Source organism: Triturus cristatus, chromosome 10, assembly GCF_964204655.1.
Source record: "Triturus cristatus chromosome 10, aTriCri1.1, whole genome shotgun sequence".
Classification (NCBI taxonomy): domain Eukaryota; kingdom Metazoa; phylum Chordata; class Amphibia; order Caudata; family Salamandridae; genus Triturus; species Triturus cristatus.
Window position 1 is genome coordinate 510786420 of NC_140593.1, and position 26051 is coordinate 510812470.

The 26051-nt window shown below is 43.5% G+C and overlaps 1 protein-coding gene across 2 annotated transcripts in view; it reads left to right on the top strand.

Annotated features, from left to right (window-relative positions):
* LMBR1 (limb development membrane protein 1) overlaps window positions 1-26051 on the top strand; it is a 753627-nt gene that overhangs the window by 653996 nt on the left and 73580 nt on the right. For both annotated transcript variants that reach the window (XM_085631970.1, XM_085631971.1), the window contains exons 11-15: window positions 2696-2772; window positions 2899-2976; window positions 20752-20825; window positions 21043-21133; window positions 22478-22544. In XM_085631970.1, coding sequence (XP_085488096.1) covers window positions 2696-2772; window positions 2899-2976; window positions 20752-20825; window positions 21043-21133; window positions 22478-22544 — 387 coding nt within the window. The remainder of the gene's footprint in view (window positions 1-2695; window positions 2773-2898; window positions 2977-20751; window positions 20826-21042; window positions 21134-22477; window positions 22545-26051) is intronic.

Below are 26051 nucleotides of genomic sequence, written 5' to 3' on the forward strand. Positions count from 1 at the left end.
TCTGATATAGCCTCCCTGATTATACCAGGGCTCACACCGTAGTAGGGTTTGAATACTAGCAATTCCCTTATGTTGCCACGTTTCAGCAAATCTACATACTAGGGCTGAAGGTAGTGGTAAGCAATAGTTCCAGGGTTGGAATGCCCTTTTGAGTCTGTGCAAACCTACTAACTTGCATGTTTTAAGGGTTTTCACCAACTCTTCTCTAATCTTTTCCCACACTGAGAAAGGTTGGAAATTTACTCCTGACAATGGCAGACGTAAAACTTCTTCCAGAGTTGGGAAAAAAGTGGTTGGTGGGAAAGTGAACTTGCAAACACTCAGCTTTTGCAGGAGGAAATCTACATATGCATATTTGCACATGCTAAAATGCAGATAACAAATATTTTCTAGGAGTACTATTTCTTGCCCTACTTGTGTAAATTCACGAAATCCATATATCTGCACTTGATGCGAGGACATATAACATGGGTGCACTTTTGCGACTTTCTTTAATAATTGGGCCACTAATTATTTATTAAAATTTGGTTGCTCTCTCTTTCTCCTTATCGGTTGGCTTCACTGCGAGTTGCAGCATTCTGCTCTTTCACAAGGAGCATATCCGCACACAAGGTAGTTTTGTTCAGTGCCAGGAACTACCGCAGCAATGAGTGCTTTTTGATACCAAAAACTATTTTTGGCTTTTGCCATTGTTTGTTACAATGGTGAGGGCCTGGCAGCTCCCACACGAATAAGGTTTTACAAAAACCATTCCAAAACAAGTCACGCATTGACAAAAATAAAAGGCCTACCACCAATTTCAGACCTACTGGCTTTGCCAATGCTTGTTTATTTTTGTTTCCCATAATCTTATTGAAACTGGTTACACTGATTTTCAATTATGAATATTTTTGGGAACTACTAGCATACATCAACACATTTTACTAAATGGTACCTAAAAGTTTACAGTAGTTAAGCAAAATGTTATTCCCTACTTTCATTTTTTTGTGAACATTTTATTTTGAAAGCAAATAATCATCAATCTTACTTTCAAGCTTCTGCAAATATTTGCATCTAATCAGAGAGCATTCTGGGAGAATTATACATACCCGCATATTGCTAAGCTTTGAAAGCGTGTGTACACATTTTTATACTGAAACCACTGTCAGTAGTGAAGTCCGAGCCTACAACATTTGCTTAGAGTGCTCACCCTAATAATAAAGGCTTTCAATTAATGAACCATAAATACATGTTTGAACAGCATTAAAACATAGGCAACATTTTTACCTCAACTGCAGACAATGCCCTTTCCTGATCCATAATGTGGCCTACTTGTCCCAAGGACAAAATAGACATGAAAACTTGTTGCCCTTGACCCCAAACAATATGTCCTGGGCGTCGGGCTATAGGAATCCCACATCCCTGACTATGACTTCGTAGGCCCTTTATCAAAACACCTTTAACATTCTGTACAAGGACTACGTTTATCACACAAGATGTTTTTTGTTTTGGCCGCTCGGCAAAAGAGCTATCGCAATAGAATAAACAATGGCACCCTGGCTGGGGCTTTGGCATGGTAATATGGATGATGTTAGTGTATATACAACATCATGCCTTTGTTTAGACAGAGGAACATTTTGCTGGCATCTGAGAGGTTGATCTATGCCGGAATTCCAGCTCAGCTGATTCCTGTATACCTCAAGCGAGGGATGCTGTCCAGCTCTACACCAAGACGGGACAGCCTGATGACACTAATCTATAGGTAACAGGGTGTTAAATCACTCTACAGGGATTTAACAGATTCACTCACCCTGGACATGATGGATAGAATGCGCTAGGTAGGAGTACAATATATTACAGTACTTGTATGCAAGCATATATTTTCTGTAATCAGCAAAATGGTTGAACTGTTTATCTTTTTCACCATTCTTGTAATGCTAATCACATTATTATTATTATTCTGTTTGCTTCTATTGATTATTGCAGTGCAAGTATTCTACTCAAGAATCACAATGCTTCAATTAATATTGAAACCACATGTGTTTTAATTGTGTATCTCTTTGGGTATGCATTAGTAACAACGTGAAAGGGTTCTATATCTGTTGACACAATTTCCTTGGGTAGTCAGGGTTGTCCTGTTCTGAGGTTGAACATCAATGTGTTACCGTGTCAGTTTAAGGGTACAGCTAGCAGGACTATAGGCCAACATATCCTGAGGGTTGCTCAGAATCAGTCTTGCACAGTTCCAACGTTTGTTTTCCAACAGACTCACGTTTTGCTTGAGAGAATATAAGCTGTACGACTTTTTGATACCAGAACCACAACCCAAATGTATCTAATACTTCCCAACTTTGAAAATTAGGTTGTCATTGATTTGATCTCTATCCTCATATCTTCTGCAGATCACGTTAGTCCATAGCACAGGATGGGGTCCAACAAATGCCCTGTAGGACTGGATTCTTGCCCTTTTTTAGGATGTTGAGCTGCAATAAATTTACACATGAATCTCAAAATCATTTACATAGGCTGTGGCTATCATAAAAAATCTGGCATGGATCTGGCCTACGTTGGACACTTCTTCCTTACAAGTATTTCTGAGTAAGGAGTGTGTTTTTGTGTTTTAGTAACCAGTGACTAGGAGTAATTGAATAACACACAGAGAATTTGATAGTGTCTGGAATTTTGAAGCAAATATGTTTATTTTTTCTCCTAAAAGAGCGACGGAAAAAGGCTTCTGCATGGGAGAGGAACTTAGTATATCCTTCTGTGATGATCTTGCTACTTACAATGACGGTAAAAATGTATACACTAAACTTACTTGCATGGTCTTTTTTTGATAGTAGCAAATGTCTTGTATTTTGTTCACTTGTCTGATAAAAATTTAAATAAATCCTTATGTCCTGCTTAATTTCCTTGCAGTCCATCTCGGTGCTCTTGGTGTCTTGCAACATTCTTCGTCTATTGGTGGATGAGTCTGCAATGCCCAAAGGATCAAGGGTATTCTGATCATTATTTCCAGGCTATGGATCGATGTCTGTATGTTGTGTATTGTGTAGGGTATGACCTGTTCTTTGATCATCAACAAGCATCTATAACCTGAAGAGCTTTTTCTGAAAAATATGTATAATTGATAGATAGTGGGATTTTGCATCTTGTGCATCCCTAGTTTGTAATGGTAAATTTCTGTACGTTTAGATTGTGGTATAGAAATAATCATTTCTACAGAGTTGAAGAAATCTAAGTATACCAAGAGTAAGTACAGCAGATTCTAATTGTATTTAAATGTTTATATACACTTCCTGCATCTTTTATTTCATTTAACATTCTGTATTAATGAACTGCTGCTAAGCCCTAAAACTTTTGTTTTGACAGATGATTTGCATAGTCCTTGTACAGGGCTATGCCGTTAAGATTCAATCCCTCATATTGAGTTGTTGTCTATCATTGAGACTGAATTAATATTAAAATATCAGTTACGAATGTTCCCTGTTATTTGAAATTCATTATAGGATGCCAGGGTCAGAGGGTTGTAGCATTACAACTTTTTACTTTGTAAAGTTGCTAAACCTATTTAAGGATTAGTAGTAATTATGAGTTTCCATGAGTTGAGCTGCTAATCGCATTGGTGCCAAGCAAGATGTACCGTACTGCCTCTTAGTTCAGCCTTGAAGCATCAAGCCTCTACAAAATTTAAATCCTTACAATGGAAACCGAAACATTGGAAAAGTAATTGTCTGGTGCGGCCCACCTGCTGGTTGGCTTTGCCATTTTTCTAAAATATTTTTGTAAAGCTTTATTGCAAAAACATTGTTTAAAAATGGCTGCCTGTGCGTACATATAAAGGTGGATGCTCAGGCCGTCATATTTTTTTGATAAAGTCTTAGAAAACATTGAAATATGGCCTTGTACGCACAGGCTAATGTCTGAATGTCTTTACAATAGTTTTACTAAAACATTCAAAGATGGTTACCCTTGTGTGTGCTTGTGCATGCAAGGACGATGGGCAGTGGTTTTAGAATGGCTTGAAATCCCATTTGAACACATGGCTATGGAAAACAGTGTGGAGTGGGTCTTGATGCATTGCAAGTGCCTGTGAGGGCTTGGTAGCAACCATTGCTTCTGATCTCCAGTGGTCTTACAAAATTTAAAATAAGTTTAAAAAAAGCATAAGCCCACAAGTCCTGCAACTTTCTCTGCGAGTGACGACATTGAGCTTTGGCAGAATATCGTTGATTGCAGAAAGGAAACCTGATTGAGGCGAATTAACAAACTGGAAGTGAGCTCTTCCCAGAGTGGACCCCCAACAGCTGTTAGCCACTGTTTTGCAGTCACTACAGAGAATGACTAGAGTCCGATATGGTTGTTCATGCTAAATGCTTCCTAAGGAAGCCATAGACAACATAATAGTATTGTAATATTATAGTTAATGCCCAGAATCCTATGGAAAGTAAAGTTATTAACAACAATGCCTCCAATTTCATTTTGCCCCCTCCCACCAGACAAGAGAACTAAAAAACTGTCTGTGTGTAATGCCTGCTTCAGACCTTCACTGAAATTAGAATACAATAGCTATTATGTGCTCACATTTTGAGCCTTCTGTCTGAGTAAGTTTCAAAGTTCCACGTCAGGTGCTCATGCATGTTACACATTGTGAAATTTGACGTATTACGCTAACAGTTGTGGTTTCACAACCCATATTATTAAGGAATTATGACATACTGTTAAATTGTTTTCAAGAATTCTCGAGCGTGGAATATTTCCTATTAATTATAGAATTTGTCTTAAAGGATAATGATGAAAACAGTAAGTTTGCTTGTTTTATCGTTACCCTGTGTTTAATTTGCATTGCTCCTAGAAAAGTAAACATGAGAGACCCAGTGGTAGCTGAATATTACAAGGAAAAACTCAAAACGTCTTCCCTTCTACTGACAAAGCATGTTTCTGAGGCATAAAAAGCATCTTCAGCAATACCCCACATGAGAACTACATTCTTGAAACTACAGTCATCCAAAAAGCGTAGTGCACTATTTCTTGTTCCTAATAAATATGATCTTTTCTTAAAAGTCTATTTTGTTCAGTGCCAAATGAATTAAATTAACCTTGGAATCAAAAAGATACCAGGTAGGTATTAGTAGGTCTTGATGTTGCTGGGCACCCACATTGGTCTCAGACAATCCCCTCTGTCCAGTACCCATGTCTTGTTGTACCTACAGGGCAACCAACAATAACCATCAAACCTAATCATCAACGGGCACTTGATTCTATCAACTTTGAGTGGGATTGGGGATTCATTTTATATACACCAACAACAACCCTTCATAATACACAGTTATTGTCCCTACTCATTCAGGCCCTATTTTTTAGAAATCAACCTTCAAAATATACGTCACTGTGTTATAAACAAATACCCTCCACTTAGGCTAGTGTATGTGAAACAAAAATTTGTGAAAAAGCGAGATAGCACATCACGTGCGCAACACCATTAGAGCTTACTGGTTGGTTCTCACCAGTTGTGCCCACGTTTCTCATCATCGGTGACTATCTCGCTCCAAAAATATATATATGTGTGATGGTGTCCAGAAAACCAGTGAAAAATATGTGTTTCACTAACAACAAAGAAAAAAGAAGAAACCGCGTGAATTTAAAATTGAGATAGGCCACACATCCACCAAGTGTCAACTGTATTCGCAACTTGTGGGCCTATTCAAAATAAAAACAAACTGCATGCTTGCAGACCATTTAATGATGAGCCGACATGTTTCATTGCCTATATCGCTTCATGGCAATTTCGTCAGGGCATGAGGTCTAAATACACTTTTCTGGACCCTTGTTTTTTAAAAACACAGTGACTGTTGAACAAAAAGAAGGTTCCATTACAAGGACGTCCAACCACTCAGATTTCCACCTTACCTCTTTAACCAAACACATATTGTGTGCCTGCATTACCAATTAATATTTACTGGGAGGTAGCCAAGGCCCCTTGTACCAGCTATCCACCTCGTTACATAGGTACTCAGTTGTACTGTGAGAACTATTTTATTTGCAAGACACTTGTGTTGTCCCAACTCTATGCAAGAAGACAAACAAACAATGAATATCTGCATATCTTCAAACATTGCACACACACATTTGTGCTGCGCATACAGCAACATTTTGTTAATCTTTTACTTTTACATCTGTCCAACATTGTGACCAGTTCTTGGCTCACCCTCATTGTTGCCAATCTGTATGGACACACCTATGTGTTTTGTATGGTCGCCAAAATGAGCTAGCATTGCTGCTCGGGGTTAAACACTATCCGTCCAAGTAACCCTTCACAACCCGGAGTCTCACCCTCAGGGTTCTTCACTCAACGCGCATGGCACAAACCATTAAAACCAAAGCGTAAACTTAACGCAGATCTTTGAGCACTCCCTTCTGCTCAGGGTTAAACACTATCTGTCCAAGTAACCCTCCACAACCCGGAGTCTCACCCTCGAGGTTCTTCATTCAATATCTCTATTTAATAAACCCCTTTAGGGTCCTACCTGGTCTGGTAGTTGCTCATAGACCTGCTCCCAGGCGTGTAATCCCTTCTCTCCCTCCGTCTTTCTTGTCTTCTCTTCCTAGCCCTGGTGTCTGGTGTTTCTATCTCAGTTCCGCTAAAAGGGGCTTCTTCTAACCAGGCCTGGGCGTTTCTTTTTGTTCCCTCCATATAGGTCTCAAATTTTGGGTGATCAGTCCCTATAATAACTGCTTCTGGTAAGGAGGGCATCACACCTAACCTCCTCAGATGGGGATCATTATCCACTTCTTGCAGGACTACCGCCACGGGATATGTTTTTGTGTCCCCATGCACGCAAGTTACCCTCACTTGCTCAGTGTTGCTTAGTTGGGGAGACCCAATCAGAGATTCGTCTACCACCGTAACATGACACCCAGTGTCTAACAGCGCCTGTCTCTTCTTGCCGTTCAGAAACACCTCTGTTTTATATCGATGAGGACCCTCCCTGGTTAGAAAAATCCTGTCTCGGGTATAACCCACCTCCATAGGCTCTACGGGAGGGGCACGGTGGGGACATTGTCTAGCTATATGGCCCCATTCCGCGCAGCTAAAACATTGTGGACCCGGTCTGCTGGCACCAGAAGGGACTGAATGGCTTGATGTCTGGTTTCAAGGGGGCTTCGGGGAGGGATGCAACTGAGGTCGTTTTGGGGGAAGTGGAAATTGGGGCAGTTTGTTGCCTGCTTTAAAGTCTGGGGCCCTGTGGAAGACACATGCAAACTCCACCCCTGAGGAGGGAGTAAGGTTTGGGTGTTGCTTCACCCATGATCGTGCAGTGGGTGGTAGGGCATACAGGAATTGTTCCAGGTAGACCTTTACTACTACTTCCTCTATTGTGGACGAATGTGGGGTTAACCATCTATTGCCCATGTCTCTTATCTTGTAATACAGAGCCAGAGGATTGTCCCCAGCAGACCATTTTTCTTTTCTGAACTTGTTCCGGTAGTGTTCTTGGTCACACCCTAGTCTTCCAGAATTGCCTTCTTCACATCCACATTGGCTGTAGTCCCAGCCGGATTGGCTGCTTGGTAGGCAGCTTGTAATTCTCCAGAGAGAAGTGGGGCGATGTATTGACCCCACCTTTCTTGGGGCCAGGCTGCTGTGGATGCTACCCGTTCGAAATTTAAAAAGAAATAATCAGGATCTTCCCCTTCCAGATACTTTTGTAGAACTGTTCCTGGGACAATAGGACGTACTCTGGTATTAACTATAGCGTCAGTGAGTCTCAAGATGGCTGTGTCCTGGACCTGTTGATTAGTAGCGACTAGGGTGGCCTAGTTCCTTAGGGCTCCCTGTAAGGCTTCCCTCTCCATTCGTGCCGCCTGTAACTGTTGCTCAAACACGATCTGTAAGTGTCTTTGTCCTTCAGCCAACTGTGTAACCACATCCTCCAAAGGCACGGGTTGTGTCTTGGTTTGACACGTAGGGACAGGGGGAAAAATCCCACTTCTGACACCACTTTGTAGGTGGCTCGAGGGTCAGACAGATGGGTATGAACAGTGGACTTAGAAAGTAAGTGGTTTTCAACAATGGGTCTTTTTTATTGCAGGAACTTCTGTAGTTGAAATTAGGTTTACAAATCCCATATACTGGACGGGTCTTTCAAAAGAACAAAATTAACTGGACTTAGTGAACTCAACACAATGGCTCAACCCTGGTATAGGTCTGCTCCCCACTCCGGACCGTCCTTGGGCTTGATTTCTAGCTTTCTGTGTGGCTTGTTTCCTCCCGCGTGTTCCAAAGAAGGGAAAAAGAAAAGAAAATACCGGAATTAGCTCAGGCTTGTCCTTCTCTGGATTTACCGTGCCACCACCACCAAACGTTGTGTAGGCAAAGGGAATGGGTCGTAGGGGAGGGAAGGTGTTGTAGGGGAAGTGCCGGCAAGAACTACTAGTGGACTGCTACCCCACCAACCCCACCAAAATGACCCCCTTAGTGACACTTGCCTTGGGTCACGACCTGCAAGCAGGGCTGTGGCGTTGGGACCCGGGGCGTCCTCTCCCTCCTTCGGGCCGACGGGTTTGTCCGCGTTGTATGTTGTCTCCGGTGTCTTCGGGTCTCCGTGGACTCTTCTCTTGGGCTGCTCACTCGCCGCGTCCTTTTCTTCTCTACTCGATTACGCTTCCTCGGCTCCTCCGTTGCTCTCCACTCCCACGCTGTTCGACGACTTGGCCTCTGAAACACCGCCCTTATTCCCCTCCGTTTGCGCTGACGTCATGCTTCCCCAGCGCAACGAGACTGCTGCTTACTTCCAGTTCTTCCATGGCGTTCCAGCCCTTCTTGTCCCACTTCCGCTGTGCTGTGTCTTCGACCTTCTCACAGCCCACGAGTTGCGAATAAAGTTGACACTTGGTGGATGTGTGGCCTATCTCAATTTTAAATTCACGGGTTTATTATTTTTTCTTTGTTAGTGAAACATATTTTTCACAGGTTTTCTGGACACCATCACACATATATATTTTTAGAGCTAGATAGTCACTGATGATGAGAAACGTGGGCACGACTGGTGAGAACCAACCAGTAAGCTCCTATGGTGTTGCGCACGTGAGGTGCTAGCTCGCTTTTTCACAAATTTTTGTTTCACATACACCAGTTTAAGTGGAGGGTATTTGTTTATAACACAGTGACGTATATTTTGAAGGTTGTTTTAAAAAAAATAGGGCCTGAATGAGTAGGGACAATACCTGTGTATTATGAAGGGTTGTTGTTGGGGTATATAACATGAATCCCCAATCCCACTCATAATGTTGATAGAATCAAGTGCCCGTTGATGATTAGGTTTGATGGTTATTGTTGGTTACTTTGAGTGCAGGGTGACCTGATCACTTTTCCCTCTGTAGCTCCTTATTGTGTGAGGTACCTACAGGGCAAGCCTTGTAGGTATTCTGCATGGATTGGGCCATCAGCTATGCTCAGAGGTTGTCTTTTAGTTGTCGCCTGAGACAGTATGTGCTGTCGCTTGCAAGACATTTTGTTACCTTACTGGGGTATTAGATCCTGCCTGTTGCTTACCTTTGGTTGGCTTCATCGTCGTTCCCTTGCTTTTCTATGGTTGTTGCGTGGAAGTTTCACTTCCTCTTTGTGTGTTTGTCCCACCCATGGAGCTAGGACAAAGTACTGCTTCTATTCTAAGTGAGTGTCCTGCTGCTGCTTGTGCTTTCATGGCAGGGCTATTTTTCTCTTTTTGTGGAAGCATGCAAAGATATCCACAGCTCTGTGAACAACAGACAGAGAAGTATATAGCAGTTCTCTTGCAATCATCCCTACGAATAACCTGCACAGACATACACAACCCTACTAACAGCCTGAACTGGTGTACACAACCCTATAAACAGCCTGCACAGACATTCGAAACCCTGCAACTACCCAACATAGAAGTATACAGCCATCCTTGCGAACAGTTGCATAGAATAAACAGCCATTAGAATAACCTGCATATGGTACAGCACTCCTGCCATGGAACCACCCCTGCAAACTGCCTGCAGAGTGGGAATCACGGGTCCCACTTCCTGTAAAGACCCCTCGGCCTGCACCCACCCTCTACACACAGCCTGGTAGTGCGGGAACCAGGCCTCTTCCTGTCACAGGCATGCAGTGTGGGCAGCTTACAGACCAATCATAGCCCTCTTGTCATCTCCTTTGCTATGAACATCTTGAGCTACAGAAAAGCCCATCCTTTTGCAGTGCGTATTTACATATGCTGGGGAGGGAAGAAGAGTTCGGGGTTTCTATATGCATCTTGGCTGCCGGGCCCTACTCTTCTGAGAACTGAGACACTGTCATGTTAGTTCTGGATTGAGTTCTGGATTTTAGATTTTTAGGATCAAATGATATAACTTGAGATTTTGCTAAGTTGGTAGCATGTTATTGGCTGTAAAGGTGACATAAACCTTGACTTAGTAGATGATTTTCAGTTTGTGAAATAAGAACAATATGGTTCGCATCTAGCAATCTCGGGATAGGCCTTTTTCCAACCAAAGGTTTGGCCTGGGTTCCGTCCTCCTGTGACCCATTTACTTTGTTACTGTTATAATTAATGTTAATTATATAATCAAATGTAGTTTGAGAAAGGTGTCAGTATGTTTATCAACCATGCTGGAAAAAGTGAGTGTCCACACCCATCATAAATTCAGAAAATGAATCAAAAGCATGTCTCCATGGTGCGAGTGTTGGCATTGAAGTTGCTTGCAACTGGAACCATGGATACTATTACTTAGTCTTTTCTCTCACAACCAAGTGAATTTCTGTTTTTAGTAAAACTTGCTGCCTTTGCAAGATGATAATAGCTGGTTTAGTCAGAACACCTACTGTAAAACAATTAATGAGTAATAACTTGACTCCCTACTTGAATCTCACCTCAAGAGCCTGAACATTTTCTCAGTGCACCGTGTGCATGTAATACTCAAAGCTCCACTAAAATTACTATACCATGGAAATAAGACAAAAAGGTCTGTGTCTTATAACCAACTTAAGCAAAATAACAATTGATGGACAGAATGTTGTACAATGTCAAACATTCACCCCAGTACAGAGATCTGGGCCTAAATCCATTGTTTTTTTCTTTGTTGTGCCATTCCAGTTTGTACCCAGTCATATGCAAATCGGTCTTGACCCTGCTCCCCATGGGAACAGTCCAGCCCGAACTGCCAGGCCAGGTCCTCCCTGGACTTGAAACTAGTATTCTGGGGCCGGTTTCGGGGTTTCACCCCTCATCAGCTAGGCTAACTTGACTCCATTGGCATGGAGAGCATGGGACCCAGGTCTAGGCATACCCGTCCCATTCGGGATGACAAAAGCAGGAAGAACATTTGATGGACAGAATGTTGAACAATGTCAAACATTCACCCCAGTACATAGATCTGGGTCTAAATCCATTGTCTTTCTGGTCCAGGGAGGACCCAGCTTGGCAGTTCAGGCTGTACTGTTCTCATGAGGAGCAGGGTTAAGACTGATTTGCATAAGGCTGGGTACAAACTGGGCTGACGTAGTGAGCAAAAGAACGATGGATTTAACCCAGATCTTTTGACTGGGGGTGAATGTTTGATTCATTCAGCATTCCGTTCATCATTTGTTGCTGCAGCACTTTTCACCCTAAGTGGGATGGGTATGCCCAGATGTGGGTCCCTTGCTCACTGTGACACTGGACTCAGGCTAGCCTAGCTGTTGAGGGGTGTTACCCCGAAACTGCTCCCAGGATGCTTGTTTCCGGTCCATGGAGGACCCGGCTTGGCAGTTCGGGCTGGATTATTCCCATGAGGAGCGGGGTCATGACTTATTTGCATATGACTGGGTCCAAACTGGAATGGCATAGTGAGCAAAACAACAATTGATTTAACCCTGATCTTTTGAGTGGGGTGAATGTTTGATTCATTCAGCAATCCGTTCATCATTTGTTGCCACAGCACTTATAACCACCTTATGCAGTCCAAGCACTTTTCTCCCTTGCAATGATCATGAGCAGTTAAACTGCAAGACACTTACACCTTATATAGTTAATACATTTTGTATTTGGTATATTATGTAGTTTGTACATTTTGATTTTTTATTTTTTCATTTTTTCAAAGCTCTTCTACCACAAGTGTTGAACATGCTTGTGTTCATCAGCTGGTTGGTTCATGGCCCTTAGCTTTGGACCAGTAGCTTTAGTGTTTATATAGCCAGGTTTAATAGCTTTGTGAAAGAGTAGATTATCATAGAGGTGGCAGATGCCGAGAGGGAGGTGGTTCCGGAGTGCTGTAGTTTGGAGTTTCATGACAAGGCCTCCCCAATGAGTACAAAGGTAGTACAGAATTTTCGTGAGAGCTCCTGAGCTGATCTCCGTATTAAGGACAGCGTTGCCAATTTCCCCTTAATGGAGAACTCCCTAGTTAAAATATTTTGGTTTTCTGTGGTGATCCGTAGCTATTTTTGTTGTTGTTTTGTTACTGTTTTTGTGTGGAGGAGGCACATTGCAGGAGCTCGTTTAATAAACCGATTTAAATAAAAAAAGGCATTTTTTCAAATGGAGGGTGTTTGTGTAGACCTGCAGACCATGGTTTGTGACAGCAGAAAACAATGTTAAAAAAAATTTATTTGGAATGCCACCTTCTGATGGATACATCTGCCAGTGGATTCCTCACCTTGTGAATATCCCCCTGCGCCAGCACTCCACAGAATTTTTCCTAGCTCTCCACGCTGACGTGGACGTCATAATTCCACGGCTCCGCTCGCGACTCCGTATGATTTCACCAGAGCCATAAGAGTGACGTCGGCGTGATGACGTCGGTTCCCTTTTTTCCGCGCCGTCGTCGGTTAACGGTTTTCTAGCACTCTCCTTGGTTGTAGAGTTACTTTGTAGTTATCTTGTGAGTTACTATTTCTAAAGTACTTATGTCTTCGTCGAGGATGTCCGGATTTATGCCGTGTAGGGAATGTGGGGGTCACTTGTCCATCACTGACCCCCATTAAGATTGCTTATGGTGTCTGTCGTCAGATCACGACGTGGAATACTGTTCCTGTTGCAGGAAAATGAATCCCAAGGCTCTTAAGGAACGGGAAGCGAAGCTGTTCATGGCCGAGGCGAAGAAGGAAGGTAGAGGTCGAAAGCAAGACAAGTTGAAGCCGGAGTCGTCGACTTCACATTCGTCGAAGTCGAGAAGGCATAAGAAAAAGAGGAAGCATGAGTCTCGGCGCCGGTCGATGAAGAGTAGGGCTTCGAGATCGCCTTCACCTCAACGTCGCAGTAAGGACTTTGTCTCTCCGGAGAAGTCTCCTTCGCCAAAGGTAACTCCGACGCATTCTCCGGCGCCGAGGGATTCACCAGCTTCCTACGTCGAGCCGGATCAGGTTGCTGAACTCTCTCCTGTGCCTGAAGGTGAACCAGTGGATCCAGTAGAGCATCCGTCGACTCCGACTCCAGTTACTCCTCGGCTGGATACAGGTTTGAATCCATAACCGCAGTTCCCGACTCCAGGGGTGGATCCATCGCATTTTTTAAATGCAATGTATGGAGATTTTCAAAGAGCAGCCTACCCATCCGGTGCACTTTCAGGTCTCATGGGTCCAATGGCATTTAGTTTGGGCGTGCCACAACACTATGCTCAGGCACCATTTATGCCCTTCATGCCGATGGCGCCGTCATGGCAGTTCCCAGCGCCGTCTGGAGAGCCTTCCTCCCGGCCTCGTTTGGATCGTGTGCCTTCGTCGGAGCCTCCCTCGACACTGGCTCCAGCTGCACCGCGTGTGACGCCGCCAACTCCACGAACGGCGCCGCCGATGCCGTGTCCACGGATTCGTTCTCGAAGAGAGGCTCAGAGACTTATAGAAGAGGAGCAGTATCGTGTGGAGGAAGGTAAATTGGATGACTCAATGGATGAGTTTGAAGGTATTCAGGAGGCAAGTGGTTTGGACACCACTTCTGAGAGGGAACTTTCTTCTCCCAGGTCTTCTCTGCCTCAAGAGCTGGCTCCTTACCATTTGGTGATGAAGAAGGCTGCGGAGCTTTTAGACTTACAGTTGCTCTCGACTGAATATAAGCCAAACTTATTGACCGAAGTTCTTCATTCGCCTTCCTCTATTGTCGAGGCTCTGTTGCCTTTTAATGAGGCCATCTTGGATCCTATTATGGATGTTTGGCGCAAGCCACTTTCTTCGCCTGCTGTTTCGAGGGCTGTGGCGAGAAGATATAGAGTAGCTCCAGGGAATCCGATCTTCCTTTCTTCTCATCCATCTCCAGAGAGTGATAGTGCAAGCATCCTGCTCCAAACAATCTTCGGGGGCTTTTCCATAGGCACCAGCTGACAGAGACTCAAAGAAAATTGAACAGTCAGCTAAAAAGGTTTTCTCATCAGCTAGCATGGCACTAAAGTCAACTAATGCCACTTGTTTGTTGGGTCGCTACATTCATGCTTTGATGGACTCTGTAAAGAAATTTGCCCCCAAATTGCCTGATGAGGAGAAGGGTTGTTTGATGTATGTTCTTTCTGACGCTCAAGCTGCAGCTAGGCAGGTAATTCAGTCAGGCCTAGATACGGCTGACTCTGTGGCCAGAGTTATGGGTTCTTCCATAGTCACTAGAAGGCAGACTTGGCTCCGCTCTTCTGGATTTTCACCTGATGTTCAGGCCGCTCTGGTTGACTTACCCTTTGATGGGACAAAGCTTTTTGGAGAGAAAGCGGATTCTGTCTTACAGAGGTTCAAGGATAGCAGAGCTACTGCGAAGTCATTAGGATTGCAGACCCAGTCGAAGGGTTTTGCCTTCAAAAAGTATAGGGGTTTTGGGAGGTCTTCCTTTTGCTCCTTCCGTCAACCTCAACAGCAGCAACAGCAACAAAATCCTCTCTATAGGTCCTATAGAGGAAGACAAAGGGGTCGACGTGGTTCTGGCTGCAATCTCTCCTCCTCTTCAGCCTATTCTGCTCCGAATTATGCTACAGGGAAGCAGCCCTAGATCCCCCATCCTGGATAATGTGGGACCTGTTAGGGGTCGGGTTTCCCACTTTCTGCAAGGTTGGAAATTGGTCACGACGGACCTTTGGGTTTTAAACCTTGTGGAGAATGGGTACGCCCTTCCCTTTCGGGAATTTCCTCCCCCTTACCCTCCTGGCCAAGGTTTTTGCTCAGAGGACCATCTACTTCTTCTGCAGAAGGAGGTTCTTGCATTGCTTCAAAAAGGTGCGATAGAGGTGGTTCCAGAGCAGGAAAGGGGTCAGGGATGCTACTCCCGGTATTTCCTAATTCCCAAAAAGGATGGCAGATTGCGTCTGATTCTGGATCTCAGAGTCATGAACTTTTACCTGAGGCAGGAAAAATTCAAGATGCTAACCCTTGCACAGGTTCTTCAGGCGTTGCAGCAAGAAGACTGGATGGTGTCGATCGACTTGCAGGATGCGTATTTCCACATCCCAATCCTGAAGTCGCACAGGAAGTATCTCAGTTTTACGGTTGGGTCACAACACTACCAGTTTGCGGTCCTCCCGTTTGGTCTTAGTACTGCACCTTGAGTCTTCACCAAGCTGATGGCGGTGGTGGCTGCCTATCTCAGGAGGTCGGGGATTCCAGTTTTCCCCTACCTGGACGACTGGCTACTGAAAGCAGAGTCACCAGAGATGGTGCAACATCATCTGCAGGTAACATCTCATCTGTTATTCAACTTGGGTTTTTCAATAAATGTGCCCAAATCTCACCTGGTGCCCTCTCAGCGCAACCTGTTCATAGGGGCGGTACTGGACACTACTGTGTGTCGAGCATTTCCTCCTCCACAAAGAATTCTCAACATTCAGGAGATGATCCCTTTATTCCACAATGGAGCGGTTGTTCCAGTTCTGAAGGTCCTTCGCCTGCTCAGTCTGTTCGCCTCCTGCATTCTGTTGGTCAACCATGCACGCTGGCACATGAGGGCGCTCCAGTGGTGTCTCCGCAGGCAGTGGTATCAGCATAACTGAGATCTCAGGGAGTCAGTCTAGATCTCCAGTGAAGCTGCAGCGGACCTGTCTTGGTGGAGCGTGGAGGGCAATCTGTCTCAAGGAAAGCCCTTTCATCTTCGTCCAAGGGTGGCCACAGTGATAACGGATGCCTCCACCCTGGGGTGGGGTGCTCATCTGGGGGATCTGGAGATCAAGGGTCTTTGGTCTCCAGAGGAAAGATTGTCTCATATCAATCTTCTAGAATTGCGGGCGATAAGATTGGCGCTCAAGGCTTTTCTCCCTTCCCTTCGCGGTCAGTCGGTTCAAGTCCTAACGGACAACACTACCGCGATGTGGTATGTCACCAAGCAGGGAGGAGTAGGGTCGTACCGTCTCTGCAGAGAGGCTTTGCAACTCTGGTCCTGGGCTTAGGCCCATCGGATTTGCTTGATGGTGAATCATCTGGCCGGGGTGCTGAACGAACGTGCGGACAGTCTCAGTCGGCAGTTTTCCGCCGACCTCGAGTGGAGGCTTCATCCAGAGGTAGTTCAGTATGTCTTCAGGACGTTGGGGACTGCTCGGGTGGACCGGTGTGCCACTCAAGACAACACGCATTGCCTGTCATTCTGCAGTCTCCAGTTTCCGATGCAGGGGGCTTTGGGGGACGCGTTTCAGTTGAGTTGGGGCTCACAACTGCTTTACGCGTTTCCTCCCATACCCTTGATTCCTCGGGTTCTGAGGAAGATTCGCCAAGACCGTGCCCAAGTTATATTGATCGCCCCGGATTGGCCAAGAAGGGTGTGGTACACAGATCTACTTCTCCTTTCGTCGCACCCTCCGCTCCGTCTCCCTCTCAGGGCAGACCTCCTCTCGCAGTCGGAGGGGCAGGTTCTACACCCCCACCTCCAGAGCCTGCACCTTCATGCCTGGAGATTGAACGGGCAGCCTGAGTTCCTTCTCTCTCCCGCCGGGCGTAGTGGATGTTATATTATCATCCAGGTGACACTCCACTAAGTCGATTTATTCCTATAGATGGTCTAAGTTTGTTAAATGGTGTGGAGAGAGATCCATTGACCCTTTAAAAGCCCATCTTTCTAATGTGCTTCAGTTTGCTCTTTCCTTGGCTCAGTAGGTTTGTGCTGTGGCCACGGTTAAGGGCTATTTATCAGCCTTATCGGCTTTTCTGTGTCTTCCAGATCAGCCTTCGTTATTTAAATCTCCTATTGTTTCAAGATTTATCATAGGCCTTACTAATAGGTTACCACCTACTCCCTTTGTAATGCCACAGTGGGACCTTAATCTTGTTTTAACTTTTTTGATGGTGTCCCCTTTTAAGCCCCTTCATAGTTGCCCTTTGAGGCTGTTGTCCTTTAAAACGGCCTTTCTTGTATCCATAACCTCGACAAGAAGCGTGATTGAGCTTCAAGCTCTTAGTTCAAAACCCCTGTTTTTAAACTTACGTGCTGAAAGGATGGTCTTCAGGACCAGGGCTGCTTTCCTTCCTAAGGTAGTTACTCCTCTTCATCTGGGGCAGTCCATTACTCTCCCTGTGTTTTATCCTCCCCCTTCCAAGGAGGAGGAGAGACTTCAACGCTTGGACCCTAAAAGACCAGTGAGCTTTTATTTGGACAGAACAAAAGATTTTCGTTCGGAAGATCAGCTCTTCGTGGGCTATATTGGACACTCAAAAGGCAAAGCTGTGCACAAGCTCACTCTGTCCAGGTGGATCATCCTAACTATCAAGATCTGCTACGCCCTTGCTGGTAAGGTTCCTCCTGAGGGTATTGGGGCTCATTCTACTAGAGCTAAGTCTTCCACCTCTGCTTTGGCCAGGGGTGTTCCAGTTGCAGACATTTGTAAGGCTGCGACTTGGGCCTCCCTCCATACTTTTGCAAAGCATTATTGCTTAGACTCTGAGATGAGGAGGGAGGGCCATTTTGCGCGCTCTGGCTTGCAGGACTTTTTGGTATAGGATAGGTGGACACCCTCCTCTGGGAGTGGGACTGCTTTGGTAATCTATTCACAAGGTGAGGAATCCACTGGCAGATGTATCCATCAGAAGAACAAGTTACTTACCTTCGGTAACGCTTTTTCTGGTGGATACAGTATCTGCCTGTGAATTCCTCTCTGACCCACCCGCCTCCCCGTTGTCCACCTTTGTATACCTAAAAAGATCCCTTTTCTGTCTGGTTGTTTATTCATTGTATTTTCTTTCTAGTACATTTATAGGAAATGCTGATGTTTTTAGCTTTCCTTTTTGACTTTGTGCTGTGTATATTGGTTCAATTATTGTGTACTATGTATACTTGAGTCTGTGTCAGTCCACCTGTTTGCCTCGGAGGCACAGAAAAAATGGGTGGTACGGACGTCATCACGCCGAAGTGGCTCTCTTATGGCTCCGGTGACGTCATACGGAGTCGCGAGCGGAGCCGTGGAATTATGACGTCCACGTCGGCATGGAGAGCTAGGAAAAATTCCGTGGAATGCTGGCGCAGGGGTATATTCACAAGGTGAGGAATCCACAGGCAGATACTGTATCCACCAGACAAAGCGTTACCGAAGGTAAGTAACTTGTTCGTTAGAGCTATTGGCTTTGTCAATGGCCATGTTGAACAGCAGGGTCACTGAAAGTAAAAAAAAAAAAAAAAAGCTGTAATGCTGCCAGTGCTGGCCACATCATAGTGTTTTGTTCTTACTTTTAGCCGCACTGCTGTATAAAGGGACTACAAAAAACATTGTCAATGCCAGTAGCTCTCACATAGGCAAAACCTATTGGCTTTGTCAATGCTTCTTTCCCAAAGATAGTTTAAAAGAAGCATGAACTGCATCCCTGCATTAAGTGTGCTGAAGCTACTCCTCCCCACATTCGGAGCAGGGCAGCTGTGCACTGTGGCTGGTAGAGGATTGGAAGGGGCTCTTACAACCCCTGTGACACTGCCTTGAAAACTTGCATAGGGTAGGCCTGCTTCCATTTCAACCTTCAGGTTTCTATGCCCAGACTCTAGTCCTGATTCCTTATATGCAGTCTATTGGTTTAGTTTTAGGCTGTTTCACTGTTTGAATTTGTATTTGCAAAAGTATTTTTACAGCGTCTCAGATTCTTCAGGCTAAAACGTTCAAGCCTTTAGAGTCCTTACTTCTCGAGTTTCTCTTTATTTTTTATTTTTTTGTTTTTTAAATATCTTTATTCAAATTTTCAACAATTTCGCAATACAAACCAAGCAATCAAAGTCCAATTCTGCAACCGAGTTTCTCTTTATTAGGACGCTCTTTTTTCGATTTTTAACATGTACCCTGTAAATCAGGGTGATTTTAACCTGCTGCCTAAAAGACATCTCACTCAATCCATAATGCTGATCTGATATGGTAACCTTATTTCACATCATCCAGCACTCCCTACTCCAGAAATATTAGAATGTGACTGAATGAAGTGAATGTTCCGTACTTTGGTAGTTCTTAGTACACTTGTCTGTATCTGGCTAGAATTGTTTTTTTTAATTTGAATTGAGACACCTCACGTTTAGCCTAGATAAGCATGGTAAGGAACGCTTTGTTTTTCTCTCTTCATCTTTTCTTCTTTTCCATTTTCTGATTGTGTCTTGCCCTATTTTTTATTGTTTTACTAATTCAGCCTCTTTTCTCTTCCATCACAAGTTTTATTTTTATTTTATTTCGTTCTTCCCTGCAACTTTCCGCCTTTTTTGTCCCAATGTCAAATCCTGAATCCATGTAGGGCTAAATGGAGGGTTTTGACTTAAACATACATACCCCAATGAGTAACGAACAGAACAGGGAGGAGGAGCTGGAATAGCTGTCCCTTACCTTTGGATCGATGTGCAGTAAAAAAATAGCATGTACTTTCAGCTAGGTGGTAAAAGATGGCAGTAGAGTAAAGAAAATAATCGGCGCAGTTGAATATATGTACAGTACTGCTCAATCCGGGATGGCATTTACTTGTAAACATAGAATTTCGACCAGAGAAGTCCTAGTAGGAATAAGATGGAATAGGCAATGGGTAGGTTACAGAGATTAGTTGTGGTTATTGACGATGAGTGACACATTGCAACTGTATGCATTACATATGATTTAGAAGTACAGGAAGGTGAACTGATGCAGGCCCTGAATTGTGGTAACATAAATTTGCAGAAAGAGGTTGAGGCAATATACTACCTCACACATCGCCACTCGATACATGAGCTCAAGCACTCGAACCCCAGCGATGACCTAAAAGGATAAGTCTACTTACAAAAGGTTATCTGCTACATATGATAACCATCTTCGATAGGAATGTATTTACGAATAGAGCCCTGAAGAAGTCCAGCAGGACGAAACGCGTTGGCTACTGTGGCGATTCCTTTTTTTAAAGAAGAATGTGAACAAAAATAAAGAATTATCTTCAAAATACAGCCAATGGAGACGATCAATTATTGAAATTGTGCATGAAATGTTATGGTCTTGTGCTGAATTACCACGAATAAGATTTAACAATGTTTTTTTAATGAGTGCCTAACCATTGTAATTGTCCTGAATTGTCGTAAAGTGCAGAATATCTATCTGTACCTTTTTCAATGTCAGCAATTTACCACTAGACTGCGTGTTTTGAACATTTTGAACATCTTGAACAAAACTTTTTAGGACTGACTGCATTTTCCTGACCATGCCTTTGTGATATTATTTGCTCACACCGTGTTCATGAATTAAAACAAATTTAAATATGTTTGCTTTTAGTTCGAACGAGTGTACTTGCTATTGTTATGCAGATGTTCGTTTTTCATTCATGTTCCACTAAATCACGCAGGTTGTGCCTTTCTTCACTTTAATTATTTACTTGTGTTTTTTTCTTAGGGGACGGACATAGGCGACGCCTCGCTTTTCACGTTTGGTTTTGTCGGCGCGGCCCTCGAAATCATTCTGATTTTGTATCCTTTCTGTTGGAAAGAATTCTGTCTGTTAACAAGTATTCTCTTGGCTTTCTGGGACACTGGTCATTCACCAAGATGCGGAGGCAGGTCGTTCCTGCTCGGGCACTCGAGGTGTTTTTGTTTGTCCTTCGGTGTCTTTAGGCATTTGGGCGGCTGTTGAGAGCTTGAGAGCGGAATGCATTCCTCGCGGGGCTCTTTTCCTTGATTCTCACAGCTATCTGATGGTCTCCTCTGTCGTCGGCTTCTACAGCCTCAGCTTCTTTGGAAGTTTCACTCCCAGGAAGGACGACACGACAATGACAAAGGTGAGGTAAAGCTGAAGTGCTGATGCCCCCTCAGGTTTTTTTGTGTCGACTTCATTTGCCACCCAAGCCACACGTTACCGTTACATGTCGTGATTGTTGTGAGCGGATCATTTGCTGTGATCAGTATTTGTTTATAAGCCGTGTCAACACAAGCTGAGAAGTTTTTGGAAAACGCTAAATTAGTGGGGGGGGGGGGGGGGGGGGGAAGGATGCACTGTGTTTGGTTTGGACGGTATCCACTCACTTGTAACAGCCTTGCATTGGAAAGCCTGTTGACTGGCTTTAGAAAAGCCCCCTGGAAAGGCATTTTTGGAGAAAAGAATCGCACTGCTAAAGAGTAACTTTGAGGGCTCCGACTCTACTTAAAGGAGCCTGTAAGAAAGTTGAATAACTCGGTTTCTACTAGTACCCAGAATATTTCAGATTTAATTAATTAAAGTTTAAGTTTTTGAGGCTCATTTTAAATGCGAAGGTAATTTGACTAAACACAATATGAGTCTGGACATGAATGTTGCTAATTAATATTGTGACACTAGTGTGTTGGCATTTTTTGTTTATAAATATTCGTCAAGCTTAATAAGCAGAATTAGTTGTGTGAAAAGGACAGTTTCAAGCAGTCATTTTAACAACGTTCTAGATTAATTGTGTGAATTTATATTGACAGATTTTGCCTAGAATCGAATTCTAAGGCAATTCCCAGCACGAAAAAACCCGATATTTTTTCATGGGAGGTTTAAAAACGACGTGCTCCACAACTTTCTCGCTGGTGGTAATTAATAATGCATGTGAACTAAACCATGCGAAAATCCAAATGTCCATTTTTAAACGTCTTTTATGTATTAACTAAAGCTAAGCAAATTGTGGAGAAATCCATCCGCCACGGCAATTTGTAAAATTCTGTCTTTAATTACAACACAACAACAACTCTTCTGATAACGTGTGTTATTATAATATTATTTTACACTTTTACTGTGCAGTTAACCGGTGTCAATTGTTACAAGAAACAAAATAGATTGAATGAAAGAAACATGACAAATTGTAGCATTAATGATTTTCATAAGTTCACCAAACAAAGGTTTCATGTTTTTAATTTGGGTTGATTACATTGCAGCCGATAAGGCGGAGAACTGCACTGTTTATGTGTCAGAATAAATAGGAAGGTAGACTAGCTAAAATGTAGTAATTTATTTAGGGTCCATATACTTTTTTTGTATTGTTTTGGGGTGAACGTACACGTCTCTTGTAATCTTGTCTCATCCAGTTTCAGCTCTTTTCCTAAACAGTCACATATTACTGGCCAGTCAAGGTTGTCTTGTATTGATTTTCTCCCTTATGTTTTCGCAGATCATTGGGAATTGTGTGTCAATTCTAGTTCTCAGTTCTGCTCTTCCTGTGATGTCCAGAACGCTAGGTAGGTTTGTGACTTGAGTATTAATTGTTGAATCTTCATTTTTAGCTGAATTTGTGTGAACCAAACGAGTTCTAAAATGTGTATGGCACAGGATGTAATGGAATTTTTATTTGGTGTGCCACGTGGTTTGACAGGTGTGTCTCGCAACGACTGTAAATATTTAAGCAATTCATGCAGACTCAATTACTATAACTCTGATCGTATGCGGAGCAAATTTCGGGATTGGACACATGCCAAGAAAAACAGAATGTACTTTGCCTATTTTAAGAGTTCCATAAAACATGATGATAAAGCATACGGCAGTGTACGGTTCACCCTTGGGCACACACATGGCTACAGCAATGTATTATTTGTCGTCATGGTCACAATCAATAGGTGTACTTAATAGCACCCATGTTTTCACCTCTGAGGCACAACTATGAGCGTGTTTTCTAATCTCCTGTATTTCTTTTTCATTTTTTATGTTTGTTTTTTATGTTTGTTTTTTAATGAGGACTGTTGCATTCAAAATACGTTTACATAAACACCAGTACTTCATCTCCTTAAATGAAGACTTTTTATAGTCTTTCGAATTTAACTTTGATATAAAAAATAATTACATTTCCTTTAATCAACCATGTTCCTCCATGTTGGACTTGGCCCATTCTGCTGGGTCAGCCCCCAACTCTTTGATTTCCTCCTCCATTTTGTGCTGATTTTATTTTTGTTGGCCTTTGGATCCTGTGCACTTTACCACGGCTGGCCAGTGCTAAAGTGTCTGTCCTCACTCTCTTAAACATGGTAAAATCGTCTTACAACCAATTGACAGATTTACTTGTAAGTCCCTAGTAAAATGGTACTACTTGTATCCAGGGCCTGTAAATTACATGCTACTGGTGGGCTGGAGCACTGATTGTGCCACTTAAGTAGCCCTTTACACATGTCTCAGGCCTGCCATTGCAGCCTGTGTATGCAGTTTTAAACTGCCATGTTGACCTGGTTAAATAAGCTTTTGCGAGGCGCAAATCTTTCGTTTTAATACATATAAGTTATTCCTAGGGTAGGCACTTGCAATTCCAGAGGGTGGGGTTAGGCCCTGGCTAGCCCAGAGGGCGAGGTGCTGTGTATTTAAAAAGTAGGACATGTACTTTTAAGGTTTACATGTCCCAGTAGTGAAAAACTCTCAAATTAGTTTTTCACTACTGCAAGACCTACCTCTTCCGTAGGATATCATTCAAGTTGCCTCATTACATTTAATAGCTGTGGCTATTTAGTGACTGTAGTCTGTCCCTGGTCGAATGACTGGGTGTAGTTGACAGTTGGACTTTGTGTATTCCTCCTAGACAGCCACACACACACTAGGGAGCCTAGGTGTGCCTGGATGGGCCATTACTGGCAGAATGGAAGGGTAGAGCTGGACCCAGCCGTATTTAATCTTGAATAGGCCTGCTTCCACATAAAGGGCGGCATAACCTCTGTAGTTAGTCTGTAGCCAGGGAAGTTAGGATGCCTGGGGACTTCACAGGGAAACCTCTAGAAATCCCCTCCCCCACTTCAAAGGCACAACTGGGTATAAATAGTGGACCTCAGATACCAACTTGTCAGTACATTTCTGGACCTGTGGTTTCTCTGCCAGGAAGAAGGACTGCTGTGCTGCTGAAGGATTGCTGTTATGGTGGACTTCTGCCCTGATGGACTACTGCCTTGCTGAGCTGACCTCCTGTCTGCTGCTCTCTTGCCTGGGTGAGAAGGACTGGATCTGCATCTCTTGAGCCAAGAACCCCGTGGTGATTCCAAGGGCTAGTTAACTAGCCTCCTTATCTGAAGCCTCAGGGACACGCAAGCTTACAACAACCTTGCACCTGTACTTTGCCATCTGTGAATGTACCCTGACAAATTATGCCTCCTCCATCCTGGACCCTTGGAAGTGGGCTTAAGGTGCTCTGCCAGCCTCTCTGGATCTAGCGGAACCGACGAATCTCCTCTGCTATGTGGCGCAACCCCTAGCAGAACCGATGCATCACCGCTCCTGCACGGTTTGGAAAAGTCGCAAAGGCCCACATCGCATCCTGTCATCGCATTGGAGCCACCGCTGCTCATCGCTCTCTGTGCAGACCCTAGCATCCATTGTCAATGGCAGCCTCGACAACCACGCCAAACTCCACCTGGCAGCTCCTTGGAACCAATGCACCCGCCCTCACCGCGCGACTCATCGTCAATGCTGGACTTTGCATCGCAAGTCCTCGTTGATGAGATCGTGATGACGACACAGAACCTAGCACCGCAGCCTTATCTCATCTTTGAACCGATGCATCACTTTAACTGCGTGATGCATCTTCCGCATAGATCCTCGCAATGTGCCACAAACCAGGATTTAAGGTACTTTGATCAGTGAGCCTAACATGGTCCCTGCAGCCGGTCCTACCTGAACTTGTGACTTTGTCCTGGTCCGGCATGACCAGATATTCACAGTAGGCACTTTACGCCTTTTGGTGCTATTTTTATTAAATTCTTTAAAATTAAGTATCTCAGGTTCTACTAATTGGTTTGTAGTTGTTTTGTTTTGCTTTATTTATTAACAATACCTCTATTTTTCTAAACCTGTTGTGGAATCCTTGAATGGTGTGTTGACACAGTTTTACTGTTTGAAGTGTTGCACAAATACTTTACACATTGTCTCTGAGTTAAGCTTGACTGTCCTGTGCCGAGCTTCCCGAGGGTTGGGCACAGGCTAATTTAGGGTTTGCTTGTGACTTCACCCTGGGATGAATTGTGGTTGCTGCTTGAGAAGGGTTTCTCCCCACAGGAACAGTACCCCAATTCCTTACAGTTATTCACCAAATCTTTCTCAAATAGTATAACATTTATTGAGGTGGCCTACTCTGCCTGCAAGATGGTACCTTATGGAACTCTTATGTCAGTCTACCAAGCATTGGTTGATTTGAGCATGGGATCTGTAGCCTGTGTCCTGCTATGTGTAGTAAGTTGTGGACAACAGTTCTCTGGAACTATTTTGTTAGAGAGAATAACACACTACGAAAAAAACTAATTTGATCGAATTGTTTCACAAGTTCACAGCAGTGTAAAACTAAATCAAGATAAAATGTGAAAATATTTATAAAATGTGTCTCTCTACATTAAGCTCACACAAATGATAGAAACAATGAAAGAGGAGTCATTTTTGTGACAATAAATATAAAATTGTAGGCAAACTGATTTCAGACCAACCAGTCTATTTTGATACTGCCTTCTAAAGCAAGGTTATATTATGTTGTCTCCCTGAGGAAGTAATCAAAAAATGGCAAAACCTCTCTATTTTTCTGGGGTAGTATTTTTGTTCGTGGTAATACCGGGAAATCTATCTCTGTTTAAACCAAAAACAGCAAAGCCTTTTTATAATATAACTATCAGCATGATGTCTTAAATACATAAAATGTTCAGTGTGTTTTCAGATTCACTGTCTTTGGTTACTTATTGTTTCTAAGAAAACTTTCCTGTTCCTTTTTGTTATAAAGAGAGTACCTCCTC